Below are 13,792 nucleotides of genomic sequence, written 5' to 3'. Positions count from 1 at the left end.
TCTGATTGCCATTTAAGGTGTGTAATTGCTTTCCACCTCTTCAATGACAGACACAGAAACGTAGCTGACTTATTTATTGGAAAAAAATAGTCTTTCATCAGGTAAGGCTCAGGCCTCCTGATTCAGTTAGGTTTCAGAGAGAGACTCGTTTTGCAGAGAGCACAAGTCTACACATGTTTTTGGTAGCTTGCTGCATTCTTCCCACATGTTTGCATGTCCTAGAATGCTTTGTAGCATTCTTTCTTGGACAGATTTCTATATATAATCAAATATATAGAAACTGGAGAATAACTTTTAAAATCCTGTCCCAAGAGTTTCATTGGAACTACATTAAAAACTATTTTTAGTCTACTGCTCTTAGTATCTTACTCATGGTAGAAGACTGCGCTTTACCTTGCCTCACTTCATTTTCCTCCTAAAGATACATGATAAAAGTACATTTCTGATGGAACGCATTATTGTTGTTTATTATTGGAGTAGTGCAGAACTGAAAGAAAAGCAATAAATGGGATATTTGCTAATTCAATTTACTTCCATGGGATCAAAGGATAAACTTCATATTCTTTTGATAGCACACAGGAAATGTCTTCCTCTTTCTTTCTTCCTTCCTTCCTTCCAAGTGTTTGCTTTATAAGATAATGAAGTATTACAGCACATATTATTTCAAGAGCATCACTTCAATTCAGCTGAAATTGTTGCTTTTTTTTTTATGACAATGACATATAAAAATAATCAGCTGGTACTTGGCCTCTCTTCATAAAGTCTAACACAAAGTACTTAGAGCAGTAATGGAAAAATAAAGTATTTGCTCATAAAGTTGAATGTTAAAGGCAAAATACATTGCTCTTTAAAATACTTATTTCTTGAATAATTATTATTCAGATGAAAGCTCAACACATTACCTCCTTTTCATCTGCAGCCAACCCTTCTGTCAGGGGAGCATACAAGATCATGTAACCTGTGGCACCCGCTACTCCATTCCACTTAGCTCTCATGCTGCTGTGTGACACATCATACAGTTTCAGATCTGATGCCATTGGCAAGGCAACTACAAAAGAAAAGAGACAGACACTTCAGTTATCTCACCTGAATGACCAGATAGTTTTCAGTTTATTTTACCACAGAAAACACAAGGGAATTTGGTTATCTCCAAGCACAGAAGTGCTGTCTGTTTCCCTCAACTATGAAGAGTTTATTAGTACATAAATGTCTGCAGAATTATAGAAACAAGGAAATTCTGATCTAACCAATTCTAATGCCAGGGCAGAGTTATCCCTTGCAAATCACTGCAGCTCTTTGTCTTAGATGGTTTTGAACATTTCAAGCGGGAGGCTTTCTGTTCTTTAAGCACCAAGTCGTTCCATTCAGATCTTACCCTCCCTTCTCCCTGATTTGTATTCAGACGATCACTTGCTATTGAAGAATGGGCAAGTTTGCTAAAACGAACAAGCCCCCCGAGGTGTTTTTTTTTACAGCAATAGTTCCCAAGCCAGGGTGTGGGAGAAACAGCCTTGATGTAGGACACCCTGGAGGAAACCCTGAATGAGTAAATTGCACGCAGCAAAATATGATGACCACAAGCTGTTGTGTGCTTAAATCCTGGAGAGTACAAACTGACTCCCAGGCCTATGTCAGTGAGATTATGCAAGATGAACAAATCATCCATCACAAATCTTGGTGAATGCTAATCTAGTGAGTATGACTAAGTAGACTGAGTGAAATTCAAACATTATTATGAGATTTATTTGTGGATTTATGACATTGGTAAAGCAACACAACGTTAAGCCACATCCCTGATTATTTCTTTGTATGTCTGTAACTCTTTAGAGTAGCCTTTCTCTGACTGTCTTCTTTTTCTTCCCCTCACAGGCCTCTCCATTGCTTTTGATACCATCAATCCAATCATATATCCCTCCAGCCATTGGAGAGATACAAAGGAACTTTGTCTGCTTCTTTGGAATATACACATGGAAAATATTCCCTGAAATGAATTAAAGGGATTGACAGGTAAAGAAGGCAATTGGTAATTGATATTACTCCTTTCCTACTAGAAACTCAAAGAGACTATAAAGGATTGCATGTTAAGGTTCCAAAAAACTCTACTTTGCATTTTGCTGAAAAATCTGATATGCAAACGCATATTCACAAAATAATTCTCATTAGAGTTCATATAGTTCAAGGTTCTAATCTCCTTGTGTAGAGAAAAATTGTAGCCTGTTTTACATCTTCAAGGAGGTGTACACCTATTAGATTATGTTCAACAAGCTCTAACAGAGATCATATTTTCCTGTATACATAACACACCAGCCTCATCTTTTTTTCTGCACTGTGGCTGTTCACTCTGCTTGTTTGTAAACCTGGACAAAGGTTCAACTCTGGCCTTTCTTTAGATTTCCATTTTCAGGTTACCTTCACTCCCAAACCTTTCAGACTACCCGCTGTTGATGCTTAGACTCTTAAAGTCTACCTCCATCTCATATTCTGTATTTCTGGGTTTCATTATAAAAGGAAACTACCCACAAACATTTTCTATTGGCTTTTGTTTCCTCCCTCAGAGGCCTACTCAGATCCCTGATATGCTATAGAAAGAAAAGAATCCTGCTAAAGTATTCTGAAGGTGCTTTCCACCACATTGTCTGATTCCTGTTCAGACTGCTGCAGAGTCATACAGACAGCAACTACCACCTGTATTATTGCATATTTTTATTATACATATCTCTAATAGAGGTATTCTCTTTATAACTCATGGTCTTAATAGGAACTCCTAGATACTCTAGTAATACAAATAGCATTATAATATTAATAATATAAATAATCACTAAAAATAATTAACAAAGAAGTGACTGGAAATTAAACAAGGGGTGTTTTCCACTGTAATTTTCAGCTGCAGTACTCAGAATCTGGAATATAAACAATTAGAGAATGACAATTTGCATCTTAGGCAATTTCTAGGTTATCTTCATAAAGCCACGGGGATAAACTAAACCACAAGTGTCGGGAAAAAAAACTGGAATAAATTGGAACAGATAAAAACGTACTTGTAACAAATTTAAATGTGACTGTATTCCATATTCATTTCTAGCTAAAAGTGTCTCTTAAGTCACTTTTAAATATTAAGTAGTAGCATTATGCATATTTTGTGTGTCTGAATACATTTCACACAACTATGACTCACTTTTACTCCTCTGTATAGCAAATGGGCTTATCTTCATATGAGTGGCTAATTTTAACCTGTCAGTTTCTTACACAAAGGCAAGAATGTAAATTATAATCTTCTGTAGTTCTCTATTAGGATAGTAATAAAACTTTTAAACTGCATAATTTATATCATCTGAAATGACTGATACTTGCACATGTCAAACTATTACTTCTAACATGCCATCAAAATAATTCTTGGTGCTACATGACCTTGGGGCATGATCTGATCAGATCTCAAAGTCAGTAGGGATGGGCTTAGTCAGAACTTGACTAGGTGACTTCAAAGAAATACCAGGTGCAATAGGAAAGCTCAGTAAATGTCTCTGCTTCAATAAATTAAACAATTCCTAACACTGTATTACAGGGTAAAATAGGCTGGAGATGAAATTTTGAGACTGAGACAAAAATGCAAGTCTCAGATAATTTTATATGATCCTTTTTTATGTTACTTTCAAAATGGCAAGATTTGCTTTTATAGAGAATCAAAGAATTATTGAGGATGGAAGACATCTCTTGAGACGATTTAGTACACTTTCTCTGCTCAGTCAGGCTCAGCTACAACATGTTGCTGACGACCACATCCAGTTGGGTTTTAAGTATCTCCACAGATGTAGACTCTGCAGTCTCTCTGGACAGCTTCATCCTGCGCTTGACATGACAGTAAAACAATGCTTTCTTTTGTTCTTTTGTTTCTTTCAATGTTTTTTTTTAATTTGTGCCCACTGACTCTTGTTCTGTCAGTGGGCAACACTGGGAAAAGTCTGGCTTCTTCTGCTTCATTCCTTCCCACCAGGGATTTTTACACACTCCTATGGTTTTACATGAGTCTTCTAATCTCCAGGCTGAACAGCTGTGGCTGGCTGAGCTTCTCATATTATGAAAGATGCTCCAATCACTTAATCACCTTTGTGGTCAATTACTAGACTAACTTTAGTAACTCCCCATCTCTCATTTGCTGGAGAGCCCAGCACTGGACATAGCATTCCACATGTGGTCTCACCAGTACTGAGCAGAGGGAAAGGATCGCTAGCTGGCAAAGCTCTGCCTAGCGCAGCCTGAAAGCACTTCTGTAAGGGCACATTGGTTCATGCTTTGCTTGATGTTTACAATGATAATCAGGGCCTTCTGTACCAAGATACTGGTGCCTGGGTTTATGCATGCCCAATGGGAGAACTTTGCACTTTCCTTTTTTGAACTTCATAAGGTCAAACATGATTTCCCCTTCATAAACATATGCTGATAGAAATTAAATGGAAATCACTGAGAAAGTAACGTACAGATGTTACCTTGAAATATTTGGTATTGATGGGAATCACATGCAGGTATTTCTGGTCCCACCTAATATTCCTCTCATTAGATCATTTTCAGCTACAAACCTTATTTATAAAGCTTGGTTCCCATAACCAAAACTTTGGAGTGTTGTAACTTAGTGTTCAATACAACAAAGTTCAGCCTAGAGATAAATAAAACCTTTCTCAGTGTTAAAAGATCTGCAGAGCATGAAGACTCAGGAACTTAGCCCAGAATTAATTCAAACAAATTAATATAAAACAAATGCATTGAAAGGAGCTAAGCTTAACAAGACTCCCTTCTCTAGTTCTCCTTCACAGATACTAATGTTTATGTGGTATGATTAAATGCAGACAGTCAAATCCATAGCAAACATGATTAGGATACTCACGTGTAGTTTCAGTTCCACGGAGGCCCTCACTAGCAGCATTTGAGTATATTGCAAATACAGCTATCTGGTATTCAGTTAAAGACATCAGGTTCTTAAGAACTGCCGTTGATGAACTTCCATCTACAACAACCTGTTAGAAAGAAAGTTCAACTAAATACACATGTGGCAAATTAACTGTATAGCTATCAAATCACTACATTTCTCTTTTACATGACTTTTTAACTAGTTAAGAATCAGTGTAATACAGTTCATTTAATACACTGAATTTGCTTTTGCTACCTTTGTGTACAGTAAGGCATCTGAAAAAAAAGTATGTGCATAATTCAAATGTTTAGCTGACATAAGTAGCCATTCAGAATGAAGATATCATTTAGATGAGTGTATGTAATGCAGTTTAACTTTGTGTATTGGTCACTTTTTAATAAAATTACTACATTATCAGAAATATTCCTTTAGTACTACATGCATAAACACTGTACTGCCAGTTGACATTGATGCATATCCATGCTAAATCCAGTGTTTCTAGTGAAAAAAAGTCCTAACATATATCCTTAGCAAAATCCTTTTTCAGCGTTTTCATTTACTTTCATGAGTTGTCAGCTGAAGCCAAAAGCTTGTTCTAGTGCATTTTTTGCCCACCTCCAGGATGCCTCTAATTCCTATGTAAATAAGCATCTCTGTAAATTATCATTGACTGGATGCAGACATTCCAAAATACAGACTCATATTTTCTTCCTTTTCCAAGTTATTTGCTCTTAGAACCCAGAATCTGGATTACCATCACCTCATACTTCCACTTTTGAAAACAGAATAGCACTGGGGAAGTTGCTACAATTTGTTTCAAGTATCCATGTGTGAAAATAAAATGTAGGCCCCTTACAGAAGGCACAATTCACCCCTCCCCTCCCCTCAAAAGTACTCACACATTTATAAAACATTTACTTTATATTACATGACAGAAAAGCAATATGGCCCCATCATACATGATCAGATTTATAGTGTGCCTCAAAGCCCATACAGGGAATTTTGCAGTAGATTTGAATGAAGCCATGGATTTTCTGTCTGGTTAGTTCTTTCTCTTACCTCTTCAGGCTGTCCTCCTCGAGTGGGATAATACACAACTCTGTATTTTTCCACTTTGCCTGGAGCATGAGTCCAGCTAACACGGAATCCTCTAGCTGTGATATCAGACGTGACCAATTCTGTGGGAGCTCCAAGTGAAGCAGCAATTGTTCCTAGGTTACAGACAACAGAATTTTCTTATTCTCCTTTGCAAAATATGATTATTAGATTTGCTGTATTTACTGAAGCTGCACAGATCTCTCCTCATCAGTAAATCTAATGACTGGCTATTGCACTTTTATTTGGGTAAGTTGCAATGGAAACAAACAGTTAATAATAACAAATGCTGCACATGGAGCTCCCACTAGAACTAAGCCTCCCTGGTACTGCAAAAAACTTTATATGAAAGGGGAAAAAATACAGAACTAAACCTTCTGCCCTTCCACCTATCACTCTTTCAAGCCTTTTTTCTTCTTTTTTCTTTTTTCTCCCAAGATGCCTTCCTCCCAGTTATGAAAAACATCCATGTTCTTATACAACTGTGATCTCCTGTGTTCCTCTGCAGTTCAGAAACTGATATACTGGCTGAATTGAAAACTGAAACCACACTAACCTACATTTTCCACTGAATTAGGTAGAAATGTGCAAAAGACAACTTTCTGTACTCATAATCCTTAGGAGCTTATTGAAAAATTATTCAAGTGTGTCTGTGATATCACAGAGTCACAAACCAAGCAATATGAGTAAACTCCACTGAAGCCATACAGAAAGAATTTTCTTAGGTAGAACTGTTACAAATTGCAGCATTTTCTCATAGACATTTCTTTTGTTCAGAAAAGCAAAAAATATTGTGGTTGGAGAGGCCTTTTTTTTCTTTTTAATGTAAGAAAAGTGTTGGCCACCATGACCTTCTCTTACACTCTAAAATATATTTGAGAAATGTACTAAATGAGTAAGAAAAACATGTATCATCAGAAAGGTACAAAGCAATCTTAAAGCCTGCAAAGTTCAAAACCTCAGGCAACAATAAAAACAGCAATTGTAGCTATTATAGCAGATAGAAAGAACAGCACAGAAGCAACAATTCCATGCACAGCTGTTAAAACAATTCACCTCCAAAGCTGCATATTATTACTTTTTTCCCCTTACTCACTACTTGGAGATCAATATAGCAGGATGAAATTTTGTTTGTTTATTTGCTTTATTACTGCAAAATATTACAACATTTAGCACTATCAAAGAAAAAGAGCCAAAGAGTAAAGACATCAAAACCAAAATAAAACATACCTGGGAGGATAATTTCCCTGACAGTTTACCTTCTTGTGAGCAAAGGAATATACAGCTTGACTCAAATGCCCAAATCCAGCTTAGAGCTGCAGATATTCAGAAAAGGATTTGTAGCTTTAAGATGATACCAAATTAGGTTAATTCTTACTCACCTTTGATTTCCTTTTCCTGTTCCTCTACTCGTGAACACACTGTTCTGGTAAGACCTTCAACAATGGTATTCATGAAGTTGAAGTCAGCAACATTGTAAACGTGTGTACTGTCAGGTTCAGAGGCAATTTCTTTGAGTTCGTTTATATCTGCATTCTTCACACCTTTCATTGAAAACAAAAAGAGAGTATTTGAGACATAAAAGAAAAAACATCTTGCCTGGATAGAAACTCCAATTCTTTCTATTTGCTTTAATAATCAACTACAACTTCATTGTTAAGATGTTACTTCAAAAATGTTAAATTCTGCCAACTTATCTGGCATTTTTCCAACTGTCTCTTGATAATGTTGCATGCAGGTGTCCCAGTAAATTCCAGTGATTGTTATAATTTGCTGGGTAACATACTAAAGAAAATTTAAATTAATGATTGTACTGACTGGATACAGATATAAGATAGCACTTACTTAATATACAGGAAAACAGATACAAATATACCAAGTATAATGTAATGTAATGGCACACTATATACAGATAAGGCAGAATACACACCAATAGCAAACAGCTCAATGCCTGCATCCCGTAGGTTTTTAGCAGGAGGGATAACATCATCCTGGGATTTCCCATCAGTGATCAATATACCGATTTTAGATACCCCGGGCCTTGCACCAGCTTCAGGCTTAAAGCTGTTTTCCAAAATGTAAGTTAGTGCAAGACCTGGAAAAAAGAAATAGTTTAGAAAGGAAAAATATCATTATTTTTTCTTCTCAGATCACAACTTTTATATCTTCTCTTAGTTTATAGATCCTGAGAAACCTTTCCATGTGAATGAGTACGAAGGAAGAGTTTATTTAGTGAAAGAATACTTTCCAACGAGAAACTAAACTACAGAGGTGACATTCAGTTTTAGTGGTCTTTTGATCAATCACTGTATTTTGGTCTGGCTATGGAAGCACAAGTAGACTTCCCTATAAACTTGTCATTTTTCGTTTGTTTGACCCACTACAATCACTTTTACAAAAACAAAGGCTGTTGAAGAAAAGCAGAATTTGGATAAAGCATTCTCCTGGTAAGGAAGTTACCATTTTTAACAGCAACTTTGATGATACTGGAGTTGTATTGAGATTGTATTTATCCTAGGTAGGCAGGTCTCCATTTATCTAACACTGAGTGTCTTCTGGTGCTTTAGTGCTCTAACTACAATAAGGTTAATAGAAATCTTAAAGCCCCAGGTAAACATATGAATAGTTACTATTGCCAGTTGTCAGATACTAAAGCAGCATTCCTTCCTTCCCCAGAACAAACCTTTTTGCAAGAACTTTATGAATGGATGTTGCCTTTCTTCTTCACAGGTAGTAGACTTCACTTCATCCACAAATAGGTCACGTATAAGCGTTTTAACTGAAGTTAAAACATATACTGTACCTGTTAGCGTATTCCCTCCTTTATATGGCAGATTACGGACTGCATCCAATACAGCATCTTTTGTGCCATAGGCATTCAAATGCCATTCAATTCGGGGATCACCACTGTACTGTGCAAGACCTGATGTACCAAAATAAAAGTACTGCATTAGAAAATAAAGCAATTCTTTTTCAAGCATCTGTACTATACATACGCGGTTACTAACAGCTCACAACTGTAACAGGAAAACTGTATTGCTACATGCTAAAAAAAACAGTAGTATAATGTTGTTCTTATTGGCAACTCCTTTCACTTTCAAAATCTTGAAAAAAGCAAGTGCTAAGATAAATAAATATCATGAAAAACATGATACCTTACCTACTCGTGTTTTTTCAGATCCCACATTGAAAGCAGAAACAAGATTTTCTAGGAATAGTCGAACAAGTCTGAAATTGAATCGGCCAATACTCCAGGAACCATCTACTAGAATCACAATATCTGCAATAGCTGGAGTTTTACAGGTAAACAGGTTTCCTGTAAATCATTGAGATGAAAACAAAATCTTTAATTAAAGAATAAAACTGCAGCTACAAAGTTTTATACATTCTTCTTCTCAGTAAGACCACAAAGTTGTCTTCCAGGGGCAAAGTAAGAAAAAAGCAAAGTCATTAAACACATTTGTCCAAAGGTCCATAATAGAGTAGTTCAGACATTTTTGATTCAGCTGTTCAAAATGACTCTTGGGAGACCTATGAGAAAGAAATTCTGCTTCTAAAAATAAGGTACTTCAGAAAGTTTATGCACCAACTACAAGATTAGTAAGGTGGCTTCTAGAGAAATGAATTGTTAACAAATTGAGAAGCCTATGAAAATGTTACCATATTCAGTTAAGGAAAATGACTGTAAAGTAAGGAACTGGAATGTGTACCATTGAAGTGTGGGAGGAATGTTTTCCATAACATCAGACAGAATAGCCAAAACCCACAGAAGTGGCTGCATTACTCTAACAGTAAGGTTGCTGAAAATAAGGTTGTAGTGGAGGGAGGAAAAATGCATGAATGATGTTACACAGGTATGCCAAACCAGAGCTTCTGTTTGAAGTATGAAAACTGTAAACCACCTACAAGACTGACTACTGACTACTGGATGGAAGAAGAAAAGACAAAGTTAAGCATGCTATAAGAGGTATCGTGCATGATAAAACACAGAAAGAAAAAAACAAAGCAAAACAACAAAACCCATGCTGACTAGTGAAGCAAGCTGCATCTCAGCTTCTGTCATCAGCACCTATTACATAAATTAGTTGACAAAGGATGCTAACACATAGGGTGGTACTGTCAGCAATGATCAACTGAGTACAGAATTATTAGAAACAAGCTGATTTTGAATGCTGATGCTCTGCAAATAAAAAAAAATATTCAGTGAGAAATTATCAAAAAGCTGCATAGCATTAGGAGCTCTCCTGTTAAAGAGAGAATAAATCACACATTTAGCAACTCAACATTTCAATATCATGTTATTAATGACAATCTTATTAAAAGCAAAGCAATAGTCTCACAGGCAAAAATAGTCTGATGTGCAGAAGGACTTACAAATTGCTAATTATTAAGAGTTAGATACTTTCTGTAGTGTAAATCCACTTAACGGGAATCACAATCCACAGTTACAGTTAATGTCTTAAACATGTACTAAAAGTGTCTTTAAACAAGAAAGGAACATTTCCTACGTGCAGTTAGCAGTGTAGAATGAGTTCTAAACGCATGACAAAAATTCCACTTACAAAGAAGCCAAAATAAATATTTTATTTTAGTTTTTACAGTACAAGACAACGCTATTTGAATTGGCAACACATTTTAGAACGTAAACACTGGGGGAGATTTAGTAAGCATCAGAAAAATCTTAAATTGGAAGATAAATCCAAAGGAGGTCCAAATCTTTCTATTGCTGAAGTCAACAGGAAAACTCCCATTGATTTCAGTGGAACTGAGATCTGCCTTTTTGTGATTTAACTGGAACTTACTGGTCATGGCAAAATCTGTGTTTTAAGTATCCTTGCCACATAAAGTTCCTCTTAATGACCCTGCCTTACTTGAAGTATTTCTCTTCCATTAACCATAAAGTTTAATTATGCCATTCTTGCACTGGCAATGACTAGCTTCTAAAGCTTCAAATAACTACTGGCAAAGTAAGATGTTACTCAGCACCAGTAAGAATGAGCCCCTGTCACACATCCAAGCAGCTGCACTGCAGCACAGATGTATCTTTTCAGTATGATCCCTGCAGTTGAATTGTATAGCTCAGTGAGGATAGCAGGATTTGTGTGGCTGCATACCCCTTCAAAACTCCTATGATTTCATGCTAACTGTGAAACCCAGTTAGCAGCCTAGACAGAATTATTTTCTTGACAACTAGTTTTGCGTGCAAAGTTTAATACTGCAGTTACAGCTTTGTGAACAGAACTCTTTATTGGTTCCAGTGAATCCGTTCAGTGCAGCAAAGATCGGAGAATAAAGAAAACAATAACCGCATTCCTTTCAATATTTTATTTCCACATCATCAGATCAGTGTAAATAGCATCATTCAATTATTTTCTGTTAGCATGTGTGGTTTGATCCAAGATTGTACTGCAATGCCACAGAATGTGAAAAAACGATTCATTCTTCGTAGACAGGAGATACTTGTTGAATCTTTTCTGCATAAAACATTTAGGTTTTGTTACTTCTGTACACCCACTATTTGCTTATGCTTTCTCCTTGTTGTACTTAATAGAACTGTAGAAAGATCCCTAAAATGGAATAAACAACAGTGAGATATTAAATAGAATAACATCCCATACAGAAATTTTCATAACCTGATAGGAATAAAAACACCAAATATCATCCTATCTTATCAAGTTATTCTAAAAGACATACTGTGTAGCAACTAATTTACACACCCCACTGAGAAAAGCCAGTTTCCATTACCAGTTCCAGCAGAAGTCTTTTTCCAATAACCTTTGCATACAACCATAGATAGTCAAGGACTGTTATAGCCTTCGAGGATAATTATGAACTTTTTAAATATCAGAATGCAACTTTAACAGGCAATTTCCTCAAAGACATCTCTTGAATGAGGTTGAAAGCATATAATTTCATATAAAAACTATTTCAAAACCCAGCACTTCAGTGAACTCCAAACTTGGTCACTGTGATCAGGTTGTGATAGTCATTTCTCTGTCACCCACTTATTAAGAACACTGGTGTTTCAAGAGCAGGAGAATAGGGAGATGACCTGTTGCCTGATTTTGTATGTCTCCTAATCTTACACAGACAGTGTTTTTCTAGATCTACTTCAAGTATGGCAATACACACCAAACAGTAATAGAGCCTGCAACTTTTCAATTAGAGAAAATAATGGAAATGACACATCCAAAAGTCAGAAGGCAGTATTCTTTATTTTACAACAGCAACTATCTCCAGTACATCAGCTGGGGGAGTTTCTCAGGGAGAAAGTAACAAATTCCCCACCCTTCTATAACAAATTTACAGTCTTCCTGGTATTATTTGGCAAAAGGAACTTGCCATTCAGTCAAGCAGTTCACTGAAGAGGAAGGAGCTCAATCTGCTCACTTCCTCATGAATGAAGGGGAAGACTTTAAGAGGCTTAGCATGTCACCTTTAAAGACACCAGCTCAGAACTGCAAGGCTTGTGTGTTCAGACAAGTTATTTGCTTGTGCAAATTAACCTACTTCAGTATTGCTCACAGTCATGTCATCATCAGAAAAAAAATGAAGTTAACTGCCTTTGTTACAATGAAATCTTTGAAAGAATAATCATCATTGAAAGACTTCTGCATCTACCAGATGAAGTTTCCTTCCTTTGATCCCTCAAGGCTCCAGACATTAAAGATGACTCACTTGCCTGCAATTCTGCAGTTTAAGTTCTAATTGCACTACCAAGACCCATGTCAGAATTTGGCTTCCAATGAAGCCAATGATGGCAATGCTGAGAAAGTTATCCAGCTCAATCCTTCTGAAAAAATAGAGTTACTGAAGCCTACAAAAATGTGACCCCTGAGAAATCCCATGAAGGAAATGGAGCACAGAGTTGGACTGGGAGGGGCTCTGGCAGCAGCAAGGATGTGTTGAACAAAGCAGGGTCTGCAAGCTTCTGAAAACACTGACTACCTCTCCATGGCTACATTTTCAACCTGCTATTATTCTCTTTTTCATACATGCATTCTGTGAGTTTACAGAAACAAATAGAAAAATGATGATTAGGTCAGAGTAGCAACTTTTTGACTCTTAGAGTTGATACTACTAATCTTTGACAGTTCTCTGAAAGAAAAAGGGAGAAGCAGCAAATAGACACTGCCACACAGGGGGATTCGGTGCCTTAGAATAACCAGTTCAAATTGCATGTAGCTATGATACATTTTGCAGAAACACATTTGATATTTTTCCTCCCTTTGGTATGAAACTGTTCTCATTTTCAAGAGCCAAAACACACACTTCTGCAAGGACAAGTTAAGACTATAATTCTTTCCGAGTCTGCAATACTTCTTTTCCTTTCTTTTTCCTTGTCACAGTGGAAAAGTCAAATAGTGTAAAGGAAGAAAGTTCAAGCGGAGGTCAGTAATAATAAGGTATGATGGGGAGACTCCTTCATGGGGTAACAAAGAGCAAAAGCTTGACAGAACTGAAAAATACCTTATGAATAAAGCATGACCAACAAAGAGAAGTCAGTCCTCTGCTCCCTGGTTCACACTTCTGACACTGACATTATTGCACTGTGCTGGTGATATCATCTTTGCCCTTAGACCTCAGTTTAACACATCCCACATGTCAGGCTATGGACCAGACAAATGAATACAACATAACTGCTTTTCTTTGAACTAGATCCAGACCTAGCTTGAATTTGAAAGGCTCAAATGCTGGAACATTATTAGGTTGAAAGAGCAGCCCAATGAGGTTAGAAGCTCATCCCTGCTCCCTAAAAGAATCCCAAAATAAAATAAAGCAGACAGCCCTTTC

The 13,792-nt window shown here is 36.6% G+C and overlaps 1 protein-coding gene across 7 annotated transcripts in view; it reads right to left on the bottom strand.

Moving 5' to 3' along the window:
• COL14A1 (collagen type XIV alpha 1 chain) overlaps nucleotides 1-13,792 on the bottom strand; it is a 105,794-nt gene that overhangs the window by 68,557 nt on the left and 23,445 nt on the right. For all 7 annotated transcript variants that reach the window (XM_015856185.1, XM_015856187.1, XM_015856188.2 and 4 more), the window contains 7 exons: nucleotides 9,159-9,314; nucleotides 8,802-8,921; nucleotides 7,929-8,093; nucleotides 7,381-7,542; nucleotides 5,963-6,114; nucleotides 4,880-5,009; nucleotides 903-1,048 (listed from right to left, as the gene is read on the bottom strand). In XM_015856185.1, the coding sequence (XP_015711671.1) occupies nucleotides 903-1,048; nucleotides 4,880-5,009; nucleotides 5,963-6,114; nucleotides 7,381-7,542; nucleotides 7,929-8,093; nucleotides 8,802-8,921; nucleotides 9,159-9,314 (1,031 nt within the window). The remainder of the gene's footprint in view (nucleotides 1-902; nucleotides 1,049-4,879; nucleotides 5,010-5,962; nucleotides 6,115-7,380; nucleotides 7,543-7,928; nucleotides 8,094-8,801; nucleotides 8,922-9,158; nucleotides 9,315-13,792) is intronic.

This window comes from Coturnix japonica, chromosome 2 (genome assembly GCF_001577835.2).
Source record: "Coturnix japonica isolate 7356 chromosome 2, Coturnix japonica 2.1, whole genome shotgun sequence".
In the NCBI taxonomy this organism is placed as follows: Eukaryota; Metazoa; Chordata; class Aves; order Galliformes; family Phasianidae; genus Coturnix; species Coturnix japonica.
The sequence above is the reverse complement of the archived record's forward strand: the minus strand, read 5'-3'. Positions and strand labels throughout refer to the sequence as shown.